This window comes from Carettochelys insculpta, chromosome 11, assembly GCF_033958435.1.
Source record: "Carettochelys insculpta isolate YL-2023 chromosome 11, ASM3395843v1, whole genome shotgun sequence".
NCBI lineage: Eukaryota > Metazoa > Chordata > Testudines > Carettochelyidae > Carettochelys > Carettochelys insculpta.
In genome coordinates this window covers 25,149,494-25,165,939 of record NC_134147.1, presented here as the reverse complement: position 1 = coordinate 25,165,939, position 16,446 = coordinate 25,149,494, and the positions used below count along the sequence as shown (strand labels likewise).

The 16,446-nt window shown below is 48.0% G+C and overlaps 1 protein-coding gene across 1 annotated transcript in view; it reads left to right on the top strand.

The window, feature by feature from the left end:
* The window catches only part of DNAH12 (dynein axonemal heavy chain 12), a 150,842-nt gene that overhangs the window by 54,001 nt on the left and 80,395 nt on the right, over positions 1 to 16,446 (top strand). Inside the window, exons 33-38 of the mRNA XM_075005777.1 lie at positions 7,358 to 7,541; positions 11,329 to 11,469; positions 12,800 to 12,883; positions 12,989 to 13,177; positions 14,137 to 14,256; positions 15,633 to 15,821. Coding sequence (XP_074861878.1) covers positions 7,358 to 7,541; positions 11,329 to 11,469; positions 12,800 to 12,883; positions 12,989 to 13,177; positions 14,137 to 14,256; positions 15,633 to 15,821 — 907 coding nt within the window. The remainder of the gene's footprint in view (positions 1 to 7,357; positions 7,542 to 11,328; positions 11,470 to 12,799; positions 12,884 to 12,988; positions 13,178 to 14,136; positions 14,257 to 15,632; positions 15,822 to 16,446) is intronic.

Below are 16,446 nucleotides of genomic sequence, written 5' to 3'. Positions count from 1 at the left end.
TGAAAGATTCGTTTGGAAAAAAATGTGTAGATGCCTCGGGGCCCTTATTTTGAAAGAGCAGTCCTGATGGTGCTGGATTTTTCCATCCCTGCCTCATTCTTTCAAAATAGAGGGGGCTGCGTGGCTTCTCTCTATTAAAAGAGCATATCATTTGTTCATCCCCTTTTTTGCGTGTGGATATGCTCTTTTGAAAGAAGTTTTTTCAGAAGAGATCTTTCAGAAGAGCGTCTTTCAAAGGATTGCTGTAGTGTAGAGGTAGCCTTTGAGTTTGAAAGCTGATTTGCTTGTTTAATGGTTGCAAATTGGCTGCAAGTTGTGGCAGAGGTATAACTGTAAGAGCTTGCTTGTATTAGAATATTAGCCCTCCAGATCTCTACCATTTTAGTCCCTGACTTTTTACTGAGCAGCAAGTGTGTGGTGGTAATATGTGTGTAATACCTCACAAGGAATAAAAACACATGCAATACTTAGTTCTAGGGTATTGCTTAGCATATTCAAAATTCTTTGCAAAACCATTAACTTGTTAGTTACCCCAAAACTGGATGAAATAAATTTGAGTAGAGATTGAAAATAGCTTGATTTTTATTTTAATGCAGGTGCCTTAACTAACTTTGTGTTCGAGAATTTTGTGATAACCTTTCTGTAGACAGCAAGAAAATTAGAGAATTTAGGCCTAATTCTGCAAAAAAAATGTACTACAGGTTGTACCTCACTTGTCCAGCACCCTCAGGACCTGCCCAGTCCTGAACAAGGGAATTTACCAAATGAAGGGAAGTCCCCTGCCTCTTCCCTCTCTCTCACAGCCTAGTGCTTCTCCCTGCCACTGGCTCCGCACCCCACTGTTCACCTGCCTCCCCACCCCCTACAGTCCCAGTGGCCCACTTACCTGCAGCCAGTCCCTGCCCCCCTGCTGGGCTGATGCTGCTGGCTATGGCACCAGCCACTGGCCCCGTGGAGGCTATCTCCAGCCCCAGCCAGGCTGCCAGCACAAGCTCCGGCCAGGGAGCTGATCCAAAAACACAAGTCCCCAGCCCTCTCCTGCACAGGGCCTCTGGCCACCTGTCACTGGGCTCCCACCTGGCAGGGCTCCCAGCCACCAGCCCTTCTCCTAGTAGCCTCCCACATGGGGCTCTCTGATCCACTAACACATGTGGTCCTGCTGGACAATGTATGTTGCCGGACCAGAGAATTCTGGTTTTGGGAGGTGCAACCTGTAGCATGAATCCCTGCTGCTGCACACAGTCCAGTTGGGTTAATTTATGCGCCTTAATTGTATGATCAAATATATGAGGTTGCTTGAGCAAAGCAAGTATTTGCGTACAGAAATTACCATTTAGACTCCTAAATGGTTAGTTTGGACATATAAAACAACTGATTTGGAGGGGTACTGTGGTAATAGTGCACACAATGCAAACATATAAATTGCATATACATTTTGTGTATCGACCTCCTAAAATCATAGACCTATCAGTGACTCAGTGATGCAATACATTTCACACTATAATTTTTGCTACATTTGGGGTCAGATAGAGCAAAACACTTAAGTATGGTGTTTTATTTTATAAGAACATAAGAACGGCCATACTGGGTCAGACCAAAGGTCCATCCAGCCCAGTATCCTGTCTGCCGACAGTGGCCAGTGCCAGGTGCCCCAGAGGAGGTGAACCGAAGACAATGATCAAGCAATTTGTCTCCTGCCATCTGTCTCCAGCCTTTAACTAAGGCTAGGGGCACCATACTTTGCCCTTGGTTAATAGCCGTTTATGGACCTAACCTCCAAAAATTTATCAAGCTCTATTTTAAACTCTGTTAGAGTGCTGGCCTTCACAGCCTCCTCCAGCAAGGAGTTCCACAGGTTGACTGTGTGCTGTGTGAAGAACAATTTTCTTTTATTAGTTTTGGACCTACTACCCATTAATTTCATCTGGGCTACGTCTACACGTGAAGCCTACTTCGAAGTAGCCTATTTCAATGTGGAGACATCGAAATAGGCTATTTCGATGAATAACGTCTACACGTCCTCCAGGGCTGGCAACGTTGATGTTCAACTTCGACGTTGCGCAGCACCACATCGAAATAGGTGCAGCGAGGGAACGTCTACACGCCACAGTAGCACACATCAAAATAGGGATGCCAGGCACAGCTGCAGACAGGGTCACAGGGCGGACTAGCGCTTCCGGGGCAACAGCTAGCCGCTCCCTTAAAGGGCCCCTCCCAGACACACTCAGCCTGCACAGCACGCGGTCTGAGGAGCCATAGGCACACAGACCCCAGGCAACGCAGTCATGGACCCCCAGCAGCAGCAGCAGCAGCAGCCAGAGGTCCACCCAGCCCTCCCGGCAGGAGCAGGGCTTGCCCTGCTCCATGCCATGTGGGAGGCAGCTGAGCACCTCCTTGCTACACCGGAGGAGGAGCTGCCCCCAGGGCAGCAGGGCTCAACCCCCAACCCTGCAGCACCCCACCCCCACCCCCGCCTCACACGCCGGCGGCTGTGGAGCTACCCCACCAGCATCAACTGGTGGGAGCGGCTGGTGCTTGGGGAGTGGGATGACGACCGCTGTCTCAGGAACTTCAGGATGAGCCGGCAGACATTTATGGAGCTGTGCCAGTGGCTCACCCCCGCACTCAGGCACCAGGACACCGCCATGCGGCGTGCCCTCACAGTGGAGAAACGGGTCGGCATCGCTGTCTGGAAGTTGGCCACTCCCGACAGCTACCGATCCGTGGGGCAGCAGTTTGGTGTCGGCAAGGCCACCGTCGGGGCTGTCCTCATGGAGGTAAGAGAACCCACGGGGGGAGGGCAGGGCAGGGGAGGGGGGCCCGGGCAGAGGAGGGCAGGGGAGGGGAGGGGAGGGCAGGGCAGGGCAGGGCAGGGCCACGCACACCCTGCTCACCCCTCATTGGTGCTGTCCCATGTGCTTTCCCTGCAGGTTGTGCGTGCCATCAATGCCATGCTCCTGCACAGGCTCATGAGGCTGGGGGACCCAGATGCCACCATCGCGGCCTTTGCCACCCTGGGCTTCCCCAGTTGCTTCGGGGCTCTGGATGGGACTCACATCCCCATCCGTGCCCCGCATCACAGTGGAGGATGCTACATAAATCGCAAGGACTACCATTCTGTGGTCCTCCAGGCCTTGGTGGACAGCCGGGGCCGTTTCCAGGACATTTATGTGGGCTGGCCTGGCAGCACCCACGACGCCCGGGTTTTCCGGAACTCGGGCCTGTGCCGCCGGCTGGAGGCGGGGACCTACATCCCCCAGCGGGAGATCCCTCTGGGGGACACCACCATGCCCCTCTGCGTCGTCGCAGATGCGGCATACCCCCTCTGGCCCTGGCTCATGCACCCGTACACGGGCCATCTCTCCGCTAGCCAGGAGCGCTTCAACCAGCGCCTGAACCACGCGCGCCAGGTGGTGGAGCGCTCATTTGGCCGCCTGAAGGGATGCTGGAGATGTCTCCTGACCCGCCTGGATGCAGACCCCAACAACATCCCCCTGATTGTGGGTGCCTGCTGCACCCTGCACAATTTGGTGGAGAGCAAGGGGGAGGCCTTTTTCCAGGGCTGGGCTGTGGAGGCCGGCAGGGCTGACGTGCAGCCACCCGCTGCCCCCAGTCGGCAGGTGGACCCCGAGGGGACCTGGGTCCGGGAGGCCCTGCGGGCCCACTTCGATGATGAGGCCACGGGGTGAACTCTGCCAGGCCCCCCACTACCCACCCCTTCCTCCACCACACTCCCTGCCCCAACGCCCACACCATGGAGCACCCAACCGCACCCCCCTCCCACTTTTCCTGGACAAATGACAGCACGCACTTGTGGCTGAACTTAAACTGCTTTTTCTTTTAGAACTTTTTTCTTTAACTATAAATAAAACAAGAACAAACTATATACAACATGTGTGGAACCAAAGTAATATGTACAAATAAAACAATAGTAATAAAAAAGTGTGTTCAGTAATAAAAAGAAAACCAGGGATGATAAAGGGGAGAACTATTTACATGGGGGGGACGGGGCAAACGGGGGGCACAAAATAATAAGTCCCAACTATATACAAGGGGGGGGCCACATCCCGGGCCCCTCGCCCCTAAAGTCCGGCACTGGGCGTGGGTGTCCGGGAGCCCCGCCGCGGCCGCAGCCCTGTCCGGGGCTGGCTGGGGGCGGGGCGGACTGGAAGATATGCCTGGCGAGTCTCAGCTGGCTCCAGGGGTCCCTCGGCGCTCCGGCCCTCGGCGGTGGGTGGCGGGGCGACGGCGGACGGGACGGCGACGGGCGGAGCAGCTGGTGGTGCGGCGGGTGGAGCAGGCACGTCGGGCGCTGCGGCGGCTGGCACGGCATGGGGGGCCAGGTAGTCCACCAGGCGGTTGAAAGTCTCCATGTAGGCCCCCCATGCCTCTTGGCGCCAGGCCAGCGCCCGCTCCTGCAGCTGCAGGTGCTGCTCCATGACCTCCAGCTGCCGACGGTGGATGGCCAGCAGCTGGGGTCCATCGCCGTTGGCTGTTGGTGGCGCGGGGTCCGCCGTCTAGCCCACCGTGGGGCCGGTCGGTCCTCGGCCGAGGGGCTTGCCTGGAGCGATGGCCCTGGAGGGGTCTCCGGGACCACTGATGCCTCGCCGGCGCTCTCTTCCGGCCCTTCCAATGGTGCAGCTGCGGGACACAGGAGAGGAGAGGGGGAAGAAGAATGGAGGCAGGCGTTAGTGTGGGCCCTGAGCCGTGGCCTTTGTCCCCCCAGCCCTGTGCTGCAGGTTCCCCATCCCCGTCCCCGGGAGATGCTGCTGTGATGGATGGGGTTCAGGGGTCCCCCTGCACTGCACCCCGTCCCCTGGTGGGAGCGACTCTCACTTCACTCCGCAGGGTCTGACAGGAGAGGTTTCTTAGGCCACAGATGCCCAGTTTCTCCCAGGAGTGACAGCACGAGCTGTCGGAAGAGACAGTCCTTCCAACCCGTCCTGGGGAGAAGACCCCAAGGGGTGCCCCTCTGGGATGCAGCTTTCCCCCTCCTCAGGCTGGCTGCCTTCCAGCTCTCCCTTCCCCTAGCCTCTACCTGTGGCCCCCGCCCTCCCCCCCCAATTCAAAGCCAGCTCGGCTCCTCCCTCCTCTTTGTTCAGGGCAGAGGTGTCACCTGCCAGCTGTAGCCCCACGATCATCCTTTGCCCCTGGGAGCTATTCGGCTCTTGTTGCTCATATCTAGCCTGAGTCTCCCTTTTGCACTCCCCCCACTCCATCACATGCTGCTGCTGCTGCTGTTGCTGCTGCTGCTGCTGCGGGGTGTCCCACCCCCTCCTCCCGGGGGCCCCTCGAGGTTCCGCTCCCCCCTGCCCCAGGGATGGGGCATGGCACTGTCGTGCAGGGTGCGGGGGGGCAGGGGCTGATGCACTGCTGTGAGGGACATGGCCCTGCTGTCCTTGGGGCCATGGCCATGTGAGCATGTGGGGGGCCCTGGACACATATCTATTACCCCCCGCCCCTCAAGCCCAGGGTGTACACCAGAGGGGGGTACCTACCTGTCGGTCCACTGCCACGGTCCGGAGATCCCCGGGGGGCGGAGGCCCAGCTGCTGCTCTGGGAGGGCAGGAGGAGGATCTGCAGCCCGGATTCTGCAGAGTAGGAGCCCTCCTCCTCCTCCTCCTGCCGCGATGTCCCGGGGGTGGGCTCCGGGGGGGCTCCCGGGGTGCGGGGCTTACCTCCGGGGCGGACTCCGGCTGAAGGGCCTGCTGGGGCTCGTCGGCCGAAGTAATCAAGGGTGGCCGGAGGGGAGGAGGTGTGCCGGGGGCCCAGGATGTCCCTGAGCTCCCTGTAAAAGGGGCAAGTGACGGGGGCGGCCCCAGATCGGCCGGCCGCATCCTGGGCCCGGGAGTAACCCTGCTGCAGCTCCTTCACCTTACTCCTGATGTGATCAGGAGTGCGGGCAGGGTGACCCTGGGCAGCCAGGCCCTTGGCCAGCCGAGCGAACGCATCTGCGTTCCGCCTCTTGCTCCCCATTACCTGGAGCACCTCCTCCTCGCTCCAGAGCCCCAGCAGGTCCCGCAGCTCGGCCTCCGTCCAGGAGGGGCCCCGCTGCCGCTTGCCAGCCTGGCTGCCAGCCTGGCTGGGCTGGCTGCCCTGGCTCCCCTTGGGGGGGGTCCGCTGGGGGGGCTGCCGGGCAGCCATCGCAGCTTGGGAGGGGCTGTGCTGGCTGAGGAACGTGCAGGCTGGCCGCATGTCTGGGCTGCCGCCTGCATGTTCTCTCAGCTTCCTGCACAGGAAGGGAGGGGGAGGGGACCTTTAAGGGGCCGCTCCACGCGGCCACCGTTGAGCTGAGGGGCTGGAGAGAGCGTCTCTCAACCCCTCAGCTGATGGCCGCCATGGAGGACCCTGCAATTTTGACGTTGCGGGATGCGCAACGACTACACGGTCCCCACTTTGACGTTGAACGTCGAAGTAGGGCGCTATTCCTATCCTCTCATGGGGTTAGCGACTTCGACGTCTCGCCGCCTAACGTCGAATTTAACTTCAAAATAGCCCCCGACGCGTGTAGCCGTGACGGGCGCTATTTCGAAGTTGGTGCTGCTACTTCGAAGTAGCGTGCACGTGTAGACATGGCTCTGGTGTCCTCTAGTTCTTATATTATGGGAACAAGTAAATAACTTTTCAATATTCACTTTCCCCACACCATTCAGGATTTTATATACCTCTATCATATCACCCCTCAATCTCCTCTTTTCTAGACTGAAAAGTCCCAGTCTCTCTAGCCTCTCCTCATATGGGACCCTTTCCAAACCCTTAATCATTTTAGTTGCCCTTTTCTGAACTTTTTCTAACGCCAGTATATCTTTTTTGAGGTGAGCAGACCACATCTGTACGCAGTACTCAAGATGTGGGCGTAGCATAGTTTTATAGGGGAAGTATGATATTCTTCATCTTATTTTCTATCCCTTTTTTAATAATTCCTAACATCCTATTTGCTTTACTGACTGCCACTGCACACTGTGTGGATGTTTTCAGAGAACTATCCACTATAATTCCAAGATCCCTTTCCTGATCTGTTGTATCTAAATTTGCCCCCATCACTTTGTATGTATAATTGGGGTTATTTTTCCCAATGTGCATTACCTTACACTTACCCACATTAAATTTCATTTGCCATTTTGCTGCCCAATCGCTAATTTTGCTGAGGTCTTTTTGAAGTTCTTCACAATCTACTTTGGTTTTGACTATCCTGAAGAGCTTGGTATCATCTGCAAACTTTGCCACCTCAGTGCTTACCCCTTTCTCTATTTTATGCATAAGTACTCCACATTGAGGCCAGTTAGCTGTATTAGTGCCGTAAAGTCTATATTTGAGAAAGTTAAGATTTTTAATAAAAATTTTCTTTTATCTATAGCTTTATGCTTGTTGGAGAGCCTTTTTCTGGGAAGACCAAAGTTCTGCATGTATTGGCAGATACGCTAACTCTTATGAATGAACGTGGATACGGTGAAGAAGAAAAAGTAATTTTTAGAACTGTGAATCCAAAATCCATTACTATGGGTCAACTTTTTGGACAATTTGATATAGTATCTCATGAGGTATTATATTTTTGCCTGTTTTTATAAATATTGCACAGTAATTGGTCATATTCCTTCACTGGTTATGCTTGTGAAACCCAATGTAGCTTTACGTGTGTATATCTATGTCTTTTCTGCAGGGTGCTCTTCTTCAGGTGTTGCGCCTATCTTATGATTTGCTCAACTAATTTTTGGTTGTGCTTTAACCCTGAGCTAGCTGGCCTGGCTGAGAGTATAGGCTAGAGTCTGGAGACTGCTATTGCTTAGGGCAGTAATCCACCCACTTTGCAGTGAGGACTCAGACTAACTTGTCAAGTATTGATAATCCTCCTGTACTTTTCCAAGATTTCCTGTGTGCCCGGAGTGACAGACAAGTTCTCCAGTGTTCACTGAGAAAATATCATAGAGCAGCTCTATTTACTGGAGCACCCAGGACATGGGATATGCCCCCAGAAATCTGACCAGCATACACTGAGGCTGGGTCTACACGTGCCCCTTCCTTTCGAAAGGGGCATGTTAATGAGTAGGGTCGAAAGATGCTAATGAGGCGCTGCAATGAATATACAGCGTCTCATTAGCATAATGGCGGCTGCGGCAATTTGAAAGTGCGGCTTTTTGAATCGCGTGCCGCCTGTTGAGACGGGACCTTCCAAAAGGACACCCCCAGTTTTCGAAAGACCTTCTTCCTATGTGGTGATCGGAAGAAGGGCTTTCGAAAACTGGGAGGTCCTTTCGGAAGGTCACATCTCCACGGGCAGTGCGCGATTCGAAAAACCACACTTTCGAATCACCGTGGCTGCCATTATGCTAATGAGGCACTGGATATTCATTGCAGCAGCTCATTAGCATCTTTCGAACCTGCTCATTAACACGTCCCTTTCAAAAGGAAGAGACGCATGTAGACACAGGGTGGGAGAGGACAGCATTACTAGTGAGGGCACAATAACATGGGTATGGCTTTACTGTGTGGCTGCTCACAGTCAGACTAGCCTGACTTCCATGCTCATACCTAAGTGTTGATAACTCAAGTTAACTGCTGTGAAGACTTACTTCAAGAACAGAAATTTTTAAATTTATGAATAACTGGACCAAATGTAAACATTATTATGGCAAATGGTATGAATGGCTTGCATTTAGGTGTCATTGACATATAAATACTCAGGATGCAACTCTCTGTGAAATTTGCTAGAGACTCTATGCTATAACTTCATGCAGAAGTTACTGAGTGACTTAAATTGATCTTCCATGTACAACAATAGAGGTACTGAGGTTCCTGCACAACAGCTGCACTTCAAGATGGTAGACCTCCCGATGTATCTTTGAGACACTTGGTGACTATGACCAGCTGTGGGCATGGTCTACACACAGTTTTCTTACTGCTTCAAATTTTCTTGGTTATGGTTTTGATTTTTATTCCATTGTAGTTAACTCAGTACAAGCCGCTAGTGTGGAAGCAGTCATACCAGTATAAAGATGCTTATATGAGTATAAAAACAAGAAGCAGTCAAGTAGCAGTTTAAAGACTAGTGAAATAGTTTATTAGGTGAGCTTTCGTGGGACAGACCCACTTCTTCAGACCATAAAGTCGGTCTGTCCCATGAAAGCTCACCTAGTAAACTATTTTGCTAGTCTTTAAAGTGCTACTTGACTGCTTTTTGTTTTGATAGTGTATAAACTAGCATGGCTTCCTCTCTGTTGTTATATGAGTATAGTTGACTTCTATAAATGTGTGGGAATTAGCTATAGTAATGTCAGTGCATTTATACTCCTATAACTGCATTTACACTGGGGAGTTATATTGTATAATTATAACTGTATAACTCCATAACTGTATAATTTTCTTAGCCAGTGTAATTACTTTGTATATACATATTGGCCTAGAGTTATGAATGCCTGAGTTATGAAATGACCAGTGAACCACACAAATTATTTGAAACTAAAAGTACTCAATCGGGCAGCAGCAGAGATAAAAAAAATAAGAACCAAACGAACCTCCCCCTCCCCCCGAAATACAGTGCACTACTTTGTTAAACATAAACATAAATTACTTCCAAAAAAGAATAAAAAGCGAAAGCAGCATTTTTCTTCTGTGTAGTAGTTTCAAAGTTGTACTAAGTCAATGTGCAGTTCTAAACTGAAAGAAAAACCCATGGGTGGCAGGTTTGCAAAAAAGTTTGATGGTGCTCAGAAGGCCCAGAACCCACACTCGTCTCCCACTCAGACTCTCTCCCCCACCTGCCTAAGGCTCTGAGAGGAAGTTTGTGTTGGGAAAAGGTGCAGGGAGGGGTGTTCCTGGGAGTTTCAGAACAGGGGGGCAACACTCCCTAGCACTCTAGGTTGTAGAGCCCAGAGCACCCACCTCCAACTTCAGGCCCTGCCCCTACTCTGCTTCTGCTCTACACACCCTACCCCATGCCACATCTTTCTTAAGCCCCACCCATACCAAAGTCCCTTCCCCATTGCTCCATGAGGCAGAGATTACTAGGAGGCCTGGCACAAGTCAGCAGCAGAGGTTGGCCCTCTCCTCACCCCCGACTCATCACAGTGGTAGAAGTTGTAGTTGCCTGGCATCCTGCTCCATCCTGCCTCCATCTCCCAGCTTGCTACGCGCCACCCCACCTTTTGACTTCCACCGGTTGCAGGGATGCACATCCTGGCAGCCGGGGTGAGTGAGTGCACAGGGAGGAAAGGGAGTCAAAGAACACTGGACACAGGGAATGCAGGCAGAAAGACATTAAGTTTTGATGGAACCCAGACCCGGGTCAGGAATATTCCTGGTGCTGGGTCTTCAGGGGCCCTTAAAACTCACAGTCTATGGAAAAACCATAACACTTATTCAGAGTTACAAACATGTCAGAGTTATGAACAACTTCCATTCCCAAGGTGTTCATAGCTCTGAGGTTCTGCTTAATGTAAAACTCAGAGGGTGACCTAGGAAGAAGAGACTATCTGTAAAGTAGTGAGATTTGCATGAGGTCATGCAAGAGGTAGAGAGGTTCAAGATAACTGCTTTTTCATGACCACACAAGAAGAATAATGGATGTGGTGTAATTAGACCACAACTTTATTCACATAACTTATCTGGTAATATTAGGAAATAAATCATATAGTGTAGATCGTTATTCATTCTTTAATCTGTTCTATCTATTTGGGAGGGTTCTGATCAACCTTCCCCTTTCCCAGCCTGGTCCCTGTCTGTTGGTGGGGTGCTGCTCCCTTTCCCTGTGAGAAGGCCAAGAGTTCTGGAAAAATAGGATATTGTCTCTACTGTGACAAACAGTGGGAGCCCCAGCCTCCCTTTTTTCAGCTTCCTTATAGGATGCCTTCCCTTAAATCCTCTTCTAACTCCTGTTCATCAGAGAACTATATTCCCTTTATAATGAGTACTTGTGTGGGACACCTCCTACAAAGAGGAAGCAGCAATTAGCATGTCTGTTTTTGGAGAAAGGGCAGAGTTACCTTATTTCAACTTTGAGCAAGAGAGAGTTGCCTGTGTGCTCTTCATTTCCACCTCATTTGAGGAAAAGAGACTTGTGTATATTTTGCAAACAGATAAATGTTACCAGTTTCTATACCAGATGCGAAACTGAGACTTGCAAAGTTCTGAATTCAGCTGCTGCCTTGCAAAGAGTGAATAATATTTTTAATTGTTCTCAACGCTTTTCAATGTTTTTACTTATTTTTTCTGTTTTGCATTAACATGCACTAAGTAGAGCCCTGATCCAGCAAAACATATAAGCATATATGTAATTCCACTGTGTTCAGATTTAGTGTTTTAAAAACTATTATCCATTTTTTCCTGGTTTAGTGGACAGATGGCATTGTTGCCAACACTTTCAGAGAATTTGCTTTAGCTGAGTCCCCTGACCGCAAATGGGTGGTATTTGATGGTCCTATTGATACTCTGTGGATAGAGAGCATGAACACAGTACTGGATGACAACAAAAAGGTAAAAGATAGGTGTTATAAATGTTTCAAAATAATGCTATGCTGCCTAAGAAACAATCTACTATATATCTGAGAGAATTTATCTGTCTTTAAGTCTGTCTGATCAAGAACACCTCCTAAACTGCAAGATTTAGGACCACCAAATTTGATATACCACTTCCACTTATAATAACTCATAACTCAAAAAGCCAAGTAAGGATTTGGTTGTTCCAGGAAAATGGGATAGGCCTGGAATGGGCCTGCTTCTCATAAAACCATACAGAAAAGAGACAGAATCACCAGGCAGACGAAAAGGACTGGCTGGGGGCATGCCCCCTTCTCCAGGACTGTCCCAGCCCCAAACCTCCCACTCCTGCCCCAGTGCCCTTTATGGAGGGAAGCAGGGTCTGAATGATCATTTGAGTCCAGTAACACAGGTTGGACCTCCCAGGTCCAACACCCCTGTGACTTGACAGGTCCCGAAGGAGGGATTTTACCAGACCAGTGGAGGTCAGTTCTGGCCCCGCTTCCTGGCTCATCTCCCAGCTCTGCTACCAGCCCCAGCTGCCAGCCCTCCAGCCACCTACCTCCCAGGCCTCGCTGCCAGTCTTCCAGACCAGCCCTGCTATCAGTCCCAGCTCTCAGGGCTGCCTGCCTGCAGGCTTGCCCACCTCAGACAAACTCCTGGCAGCTGGCCCCACTTGGGCTGCCAGCACTTTTGCTATCCCCAGTGGCTCCTGGTTGCCAGAACTGCTTGGGCTGCTGGGCCTGCTGCTGCTCCCCCAGCTGCTGGCTGCCTTTTCCACTTGGGCTGTCAGCACCACTGCCACTGGCCCCACCCAGGCTTCCAGCCCTATGTCCACTAGCCTGCTCAGGCTGCCTGCTCTGGCTGGGCTACAATCTGTCGGCCCCAACTGGGCTGCTAGCCCTGGCAGGGCTCCTGGCTCTAGGCCTTCCTGTCACCCAAATGGTAGCTGCTGGCGCTCTCTGTTTCAGGAACATCCATGGTCCTGTGGAACCACAGGTGTTGCTGGACCAGAGAGTCCTGGTTTTTAGAGGCTTAACTTGTACAGCTATGTTTCATATTTCCACATTGAATAACAAATTAACTGAGTGGGGAAAGCATAGAATTTGGCCCACACAGAATAGAAATTGATTACTATTTCAAATGATTGCTGTTGCAATGGCTAATGGCTTGTCTTTTCCATTTACTACAGTTAGCTTGCTCATTTCAATATGGAGATCGTCTGGAGATAGAAACATAGTATTGTACAAAAGAAATAGATTGCTGTTATGTAACGTTTGCTAAGGATCATAACCAATGCATTAACTATATTTTTCTTTGTATTTAGCTTTGTTTGATGAGTGGAGAAATCATTCAAATGTCTCCTCAGATGAGTCTGATCTTTGAAACAATGGACCTTTCCCAGGCTTCAGTAAGTTTAATAGCCAGTTAAAACATAATCCGTAATTGCACAATTATATGATATATAAAGATGAGTGGACTGGGCCCTAAAAGTGAATTTACTGTTTTTCTTTAGCCAGCTACAGTCAGTCGTTGTGGCATGATTTATTTGGAGCCACTACAACTAGGCTGGATGCCTCTTGTAATCTCTTGGTTGAACAGCTTACCTGAACCTCTGAAACAAAAGGAACAGCAAGATCTTCTGCAAGAACTATTTAACTGGTTAATACCGCCAGCTTTAAGATTTCGTAAACAACAATGCAAGGTTTTTTTGGTTTTTATTTTCACCAAAACAATTATGTTGTTTCCATTCTAATCTCTGCGTCCTATGACATTACATTCATTAATAATAGGGGCAGGTTTTTGCTTATGCAACAGACACACTTGATTTTGAGAGGGCAACTACTTTGCCCAACTTGAAAAGCTTGACCAAAAATATTAGGTAAAAGCTAACCAATATTGTAAAGAGTGAAAACATTATCTCACCAGTAGTTTGAGGGGAGGGAAGAGTATTTATCTTAGGGAAAACATAGTATGTGATGCCCAACATGCCATACATTACGGGTGCTTCCCATGCTGCCTATAGTATAGTATAGTATAGTATAAATTGTAGTGTAGTATTGTATAAACCTATAGTATTGTATAAATTGTGCCTAATTTTTCTGAAGTTGCATTATTGTTATAGTTAATATTACAGATGAAGAGGGTGGCTTTTCAGGGACAGAGGAAAAAAGATTTTGCAGATAAAGATAGACAGTATATGCTTACCCCTGTCTTTACTTTAGAGTCAATATATAATGTAATTTTTTTTCGAAAGATATGCAGTAAATTCTTTCATATCAGGCGTTCAATCACGTGGAACTCTGAAATAACCAGCATTTTAACAATAAGTAAATTTTAGGTACATTTTCCTTAAGTACAGTATAGTGAAAGTAAATACAAATAAATACAGCAAATACTATATAAGTGAACAGTGTACAATACTACTGTTGTAGGTAAATAAATCACACTGCATACATTTTTGTCTATTTCTTAATATCTAATCTTGTTTTTCTTTAGTGTTTTTCATTGCTAGGTATACCTCTCTATTATCCAGAATATTTGAATATCTGGCAACCTCCCAGTCCCAGGGCTGCCAGATATGAAAGCGTTTACTGTATTAAGGTTTGTGAGACATATTTGATACTGTGATATCCATTATTTTCCATTTTTTGTCTCTTGTAGGAGCTGGTTCCCACAAGCAACAGCAATGCTGTAGTATCTCTCACTCGACTTTTTGAAATATTACTTTTTCAAACGGTGCAACGGGATCCTACTAACAAAAACATCCGCACATGGATTATGGTTGGTCTTTAACTGGATGTATTTTAAAAAGAAAAAATATTGGCAATAGGTCTTTTGCAAAATTTTTGTCTTCATCTTGGTGCATACACACACACTTCTGATACTCTTCAAGTTCACTTTGATTTAGGAGGTGAAGGAAGAGTGTGAGACACTGTTTTGTTGCTACTCTTCTAAAACTTGGAAGGTGCTCAGACATTCTAGTGGTAAGGGATTAATAAATGTCTAGACAGATATAGTTCAATCATTTACCTATCTGTTGTTAATTAATATAGAACATTTTTTAAACCAATTTGTGTTTTAAATGGACCAAGCAGCTAGCTAAAGGCAGGAGGAAGATCACATGTTGGGAAAAGAATGATGTGCAGGTTATAGCAGTGCATTGCCAGGTACCAAAGTTTTGTGGTATGAGAAAAGCAATTTCTGAAGCATACATTAATCTTAAAACATTCTTTAGGGATTTACATCATGATTAGAGAGCCCCAGAATGAGTATCAGACTGAAATAATGCTTGTGAGCTGCAGCTGTTTACAAACTGCTTATGCTATACTTCTTTTAGGGTCTCAGTAGAATTAATATATGAAATTAATCCTTGGTACATGGGCCATTATAAAATTCTTATAGAGTAAGCCTGCGCAGGGCCTCTACTTGCGTCTGATGGATGACTGGCCAAGCTATGGAAGTAGTCTCAAGACAGGCCCAGGCAAGGCTAGTTCACTTTGGAGGTGGTCTGTGAATGGCTGTGAGCAGGGTCTTGGGTTCACATCTACATTATATCCCACACAGTCAACATGAAGGTTTTTGTCCATTGTTCCTGTGAAACAGCATTGAGTCCTGGCCCAGGCCCTGGCTTGGCAGAGGAGTACATTTCAAGTCCCTGCAGTTCACTTATGTAAAGCCTGAATACTCAAGCTTTATGTAGAGAGAGTGAATTTCACTCCTTGAGACTATCTACAGCGTCACGTATTCATTTAGAATCATCAGGAATTTGCTATCATGTTTTCTTTGTGCTTTGCGATGCAATGAGTTTTGTGTCAAAGAAGCTCTGTCTCTGAAAAGACACATTTAGGCACTTAGATTGTACAGTGATAAAGTGAGTTTCTTCTGTTGCTTTCTTCTCAAAAACAGACACACATCCCTCAAACCACACAGCTCAATGCACTGGGTGGTATCTTTGATTATTTCTAGTTGCCTTACTATACAAAAGGGCTTATCTGCCTCTTCTGCTTATCCTTAAAGTAATGTGTGGTTGTCTTTGTCTCAGAGACCCATATGATAAAAGCTGTTTTCAGCATAATAGTATTCCATGTAATTTGGTATGTTGCTCAGACCAGGCAATAGTTACCATTTTTAAATTGTTTATCTCCTTGTACTCACAGGCTTGCTTTGCTTTCTCCATGATTTGGTCTATTGGTGGAACATGTGACAGTGACAGCCGAGTCCTTTTTGATATGTTTACAAGGGATATTTTAACAGGAAAGTGTGAGGCCCATACGGTGCCAGCAGGTGTGGGTAAATGGGACTGCCCCTTTGATGAGAAAGGCTTGGTCTATGACTATATGTATGAGGTATAAGATTTCTTGATTCTTTATTTATAGAGTAGTTCAAATAAATCCTTAAAATCTAAGTGAGAGAAGAATAGAGCTAGGTGGAATTGTTAGTTTTTTGCAATTCATGAGGGGCAGAATGAACTGACTCTTTTGGGAGTAGGCTTGGGCCCTTAGTGGACTAAATGAACAATTTTTGGTTAACAGTACGAGTTTATGTATTTATTTTATTTCATTTTTAAAAGAATTAATGCACTAACTTGCAGAACAGAACTTTTTAGAACATATCTATTCAGTATAAATAACATGTGTCTAGACTAAGCTTCATTTCAGTTCAGCTGCAGTTGAGGCCATTGGAGATTTTTAGTTTCACGTAGAGGGTAGCACATGCTTAAATTTTAAGCAAGTTTAAGTTTATTGTCTTCAGTGGGGCTATGCATATTCTTAAATGTAAATACATGTGTAAATATTTTTCTCGATAACGGAGTGATAGAGAAATGTAGAAAGAAGGGAGTCAGAACATGCAATAAGTTTCAGGTTTGCTCTTCACTAGTGCAGCGAGGAAAATAAATAAGCATCTGAAATACTTGATATTACATTAACTAGTAAAAGAATGAAGTACTTAAGACATTGGAATTTATGTCGA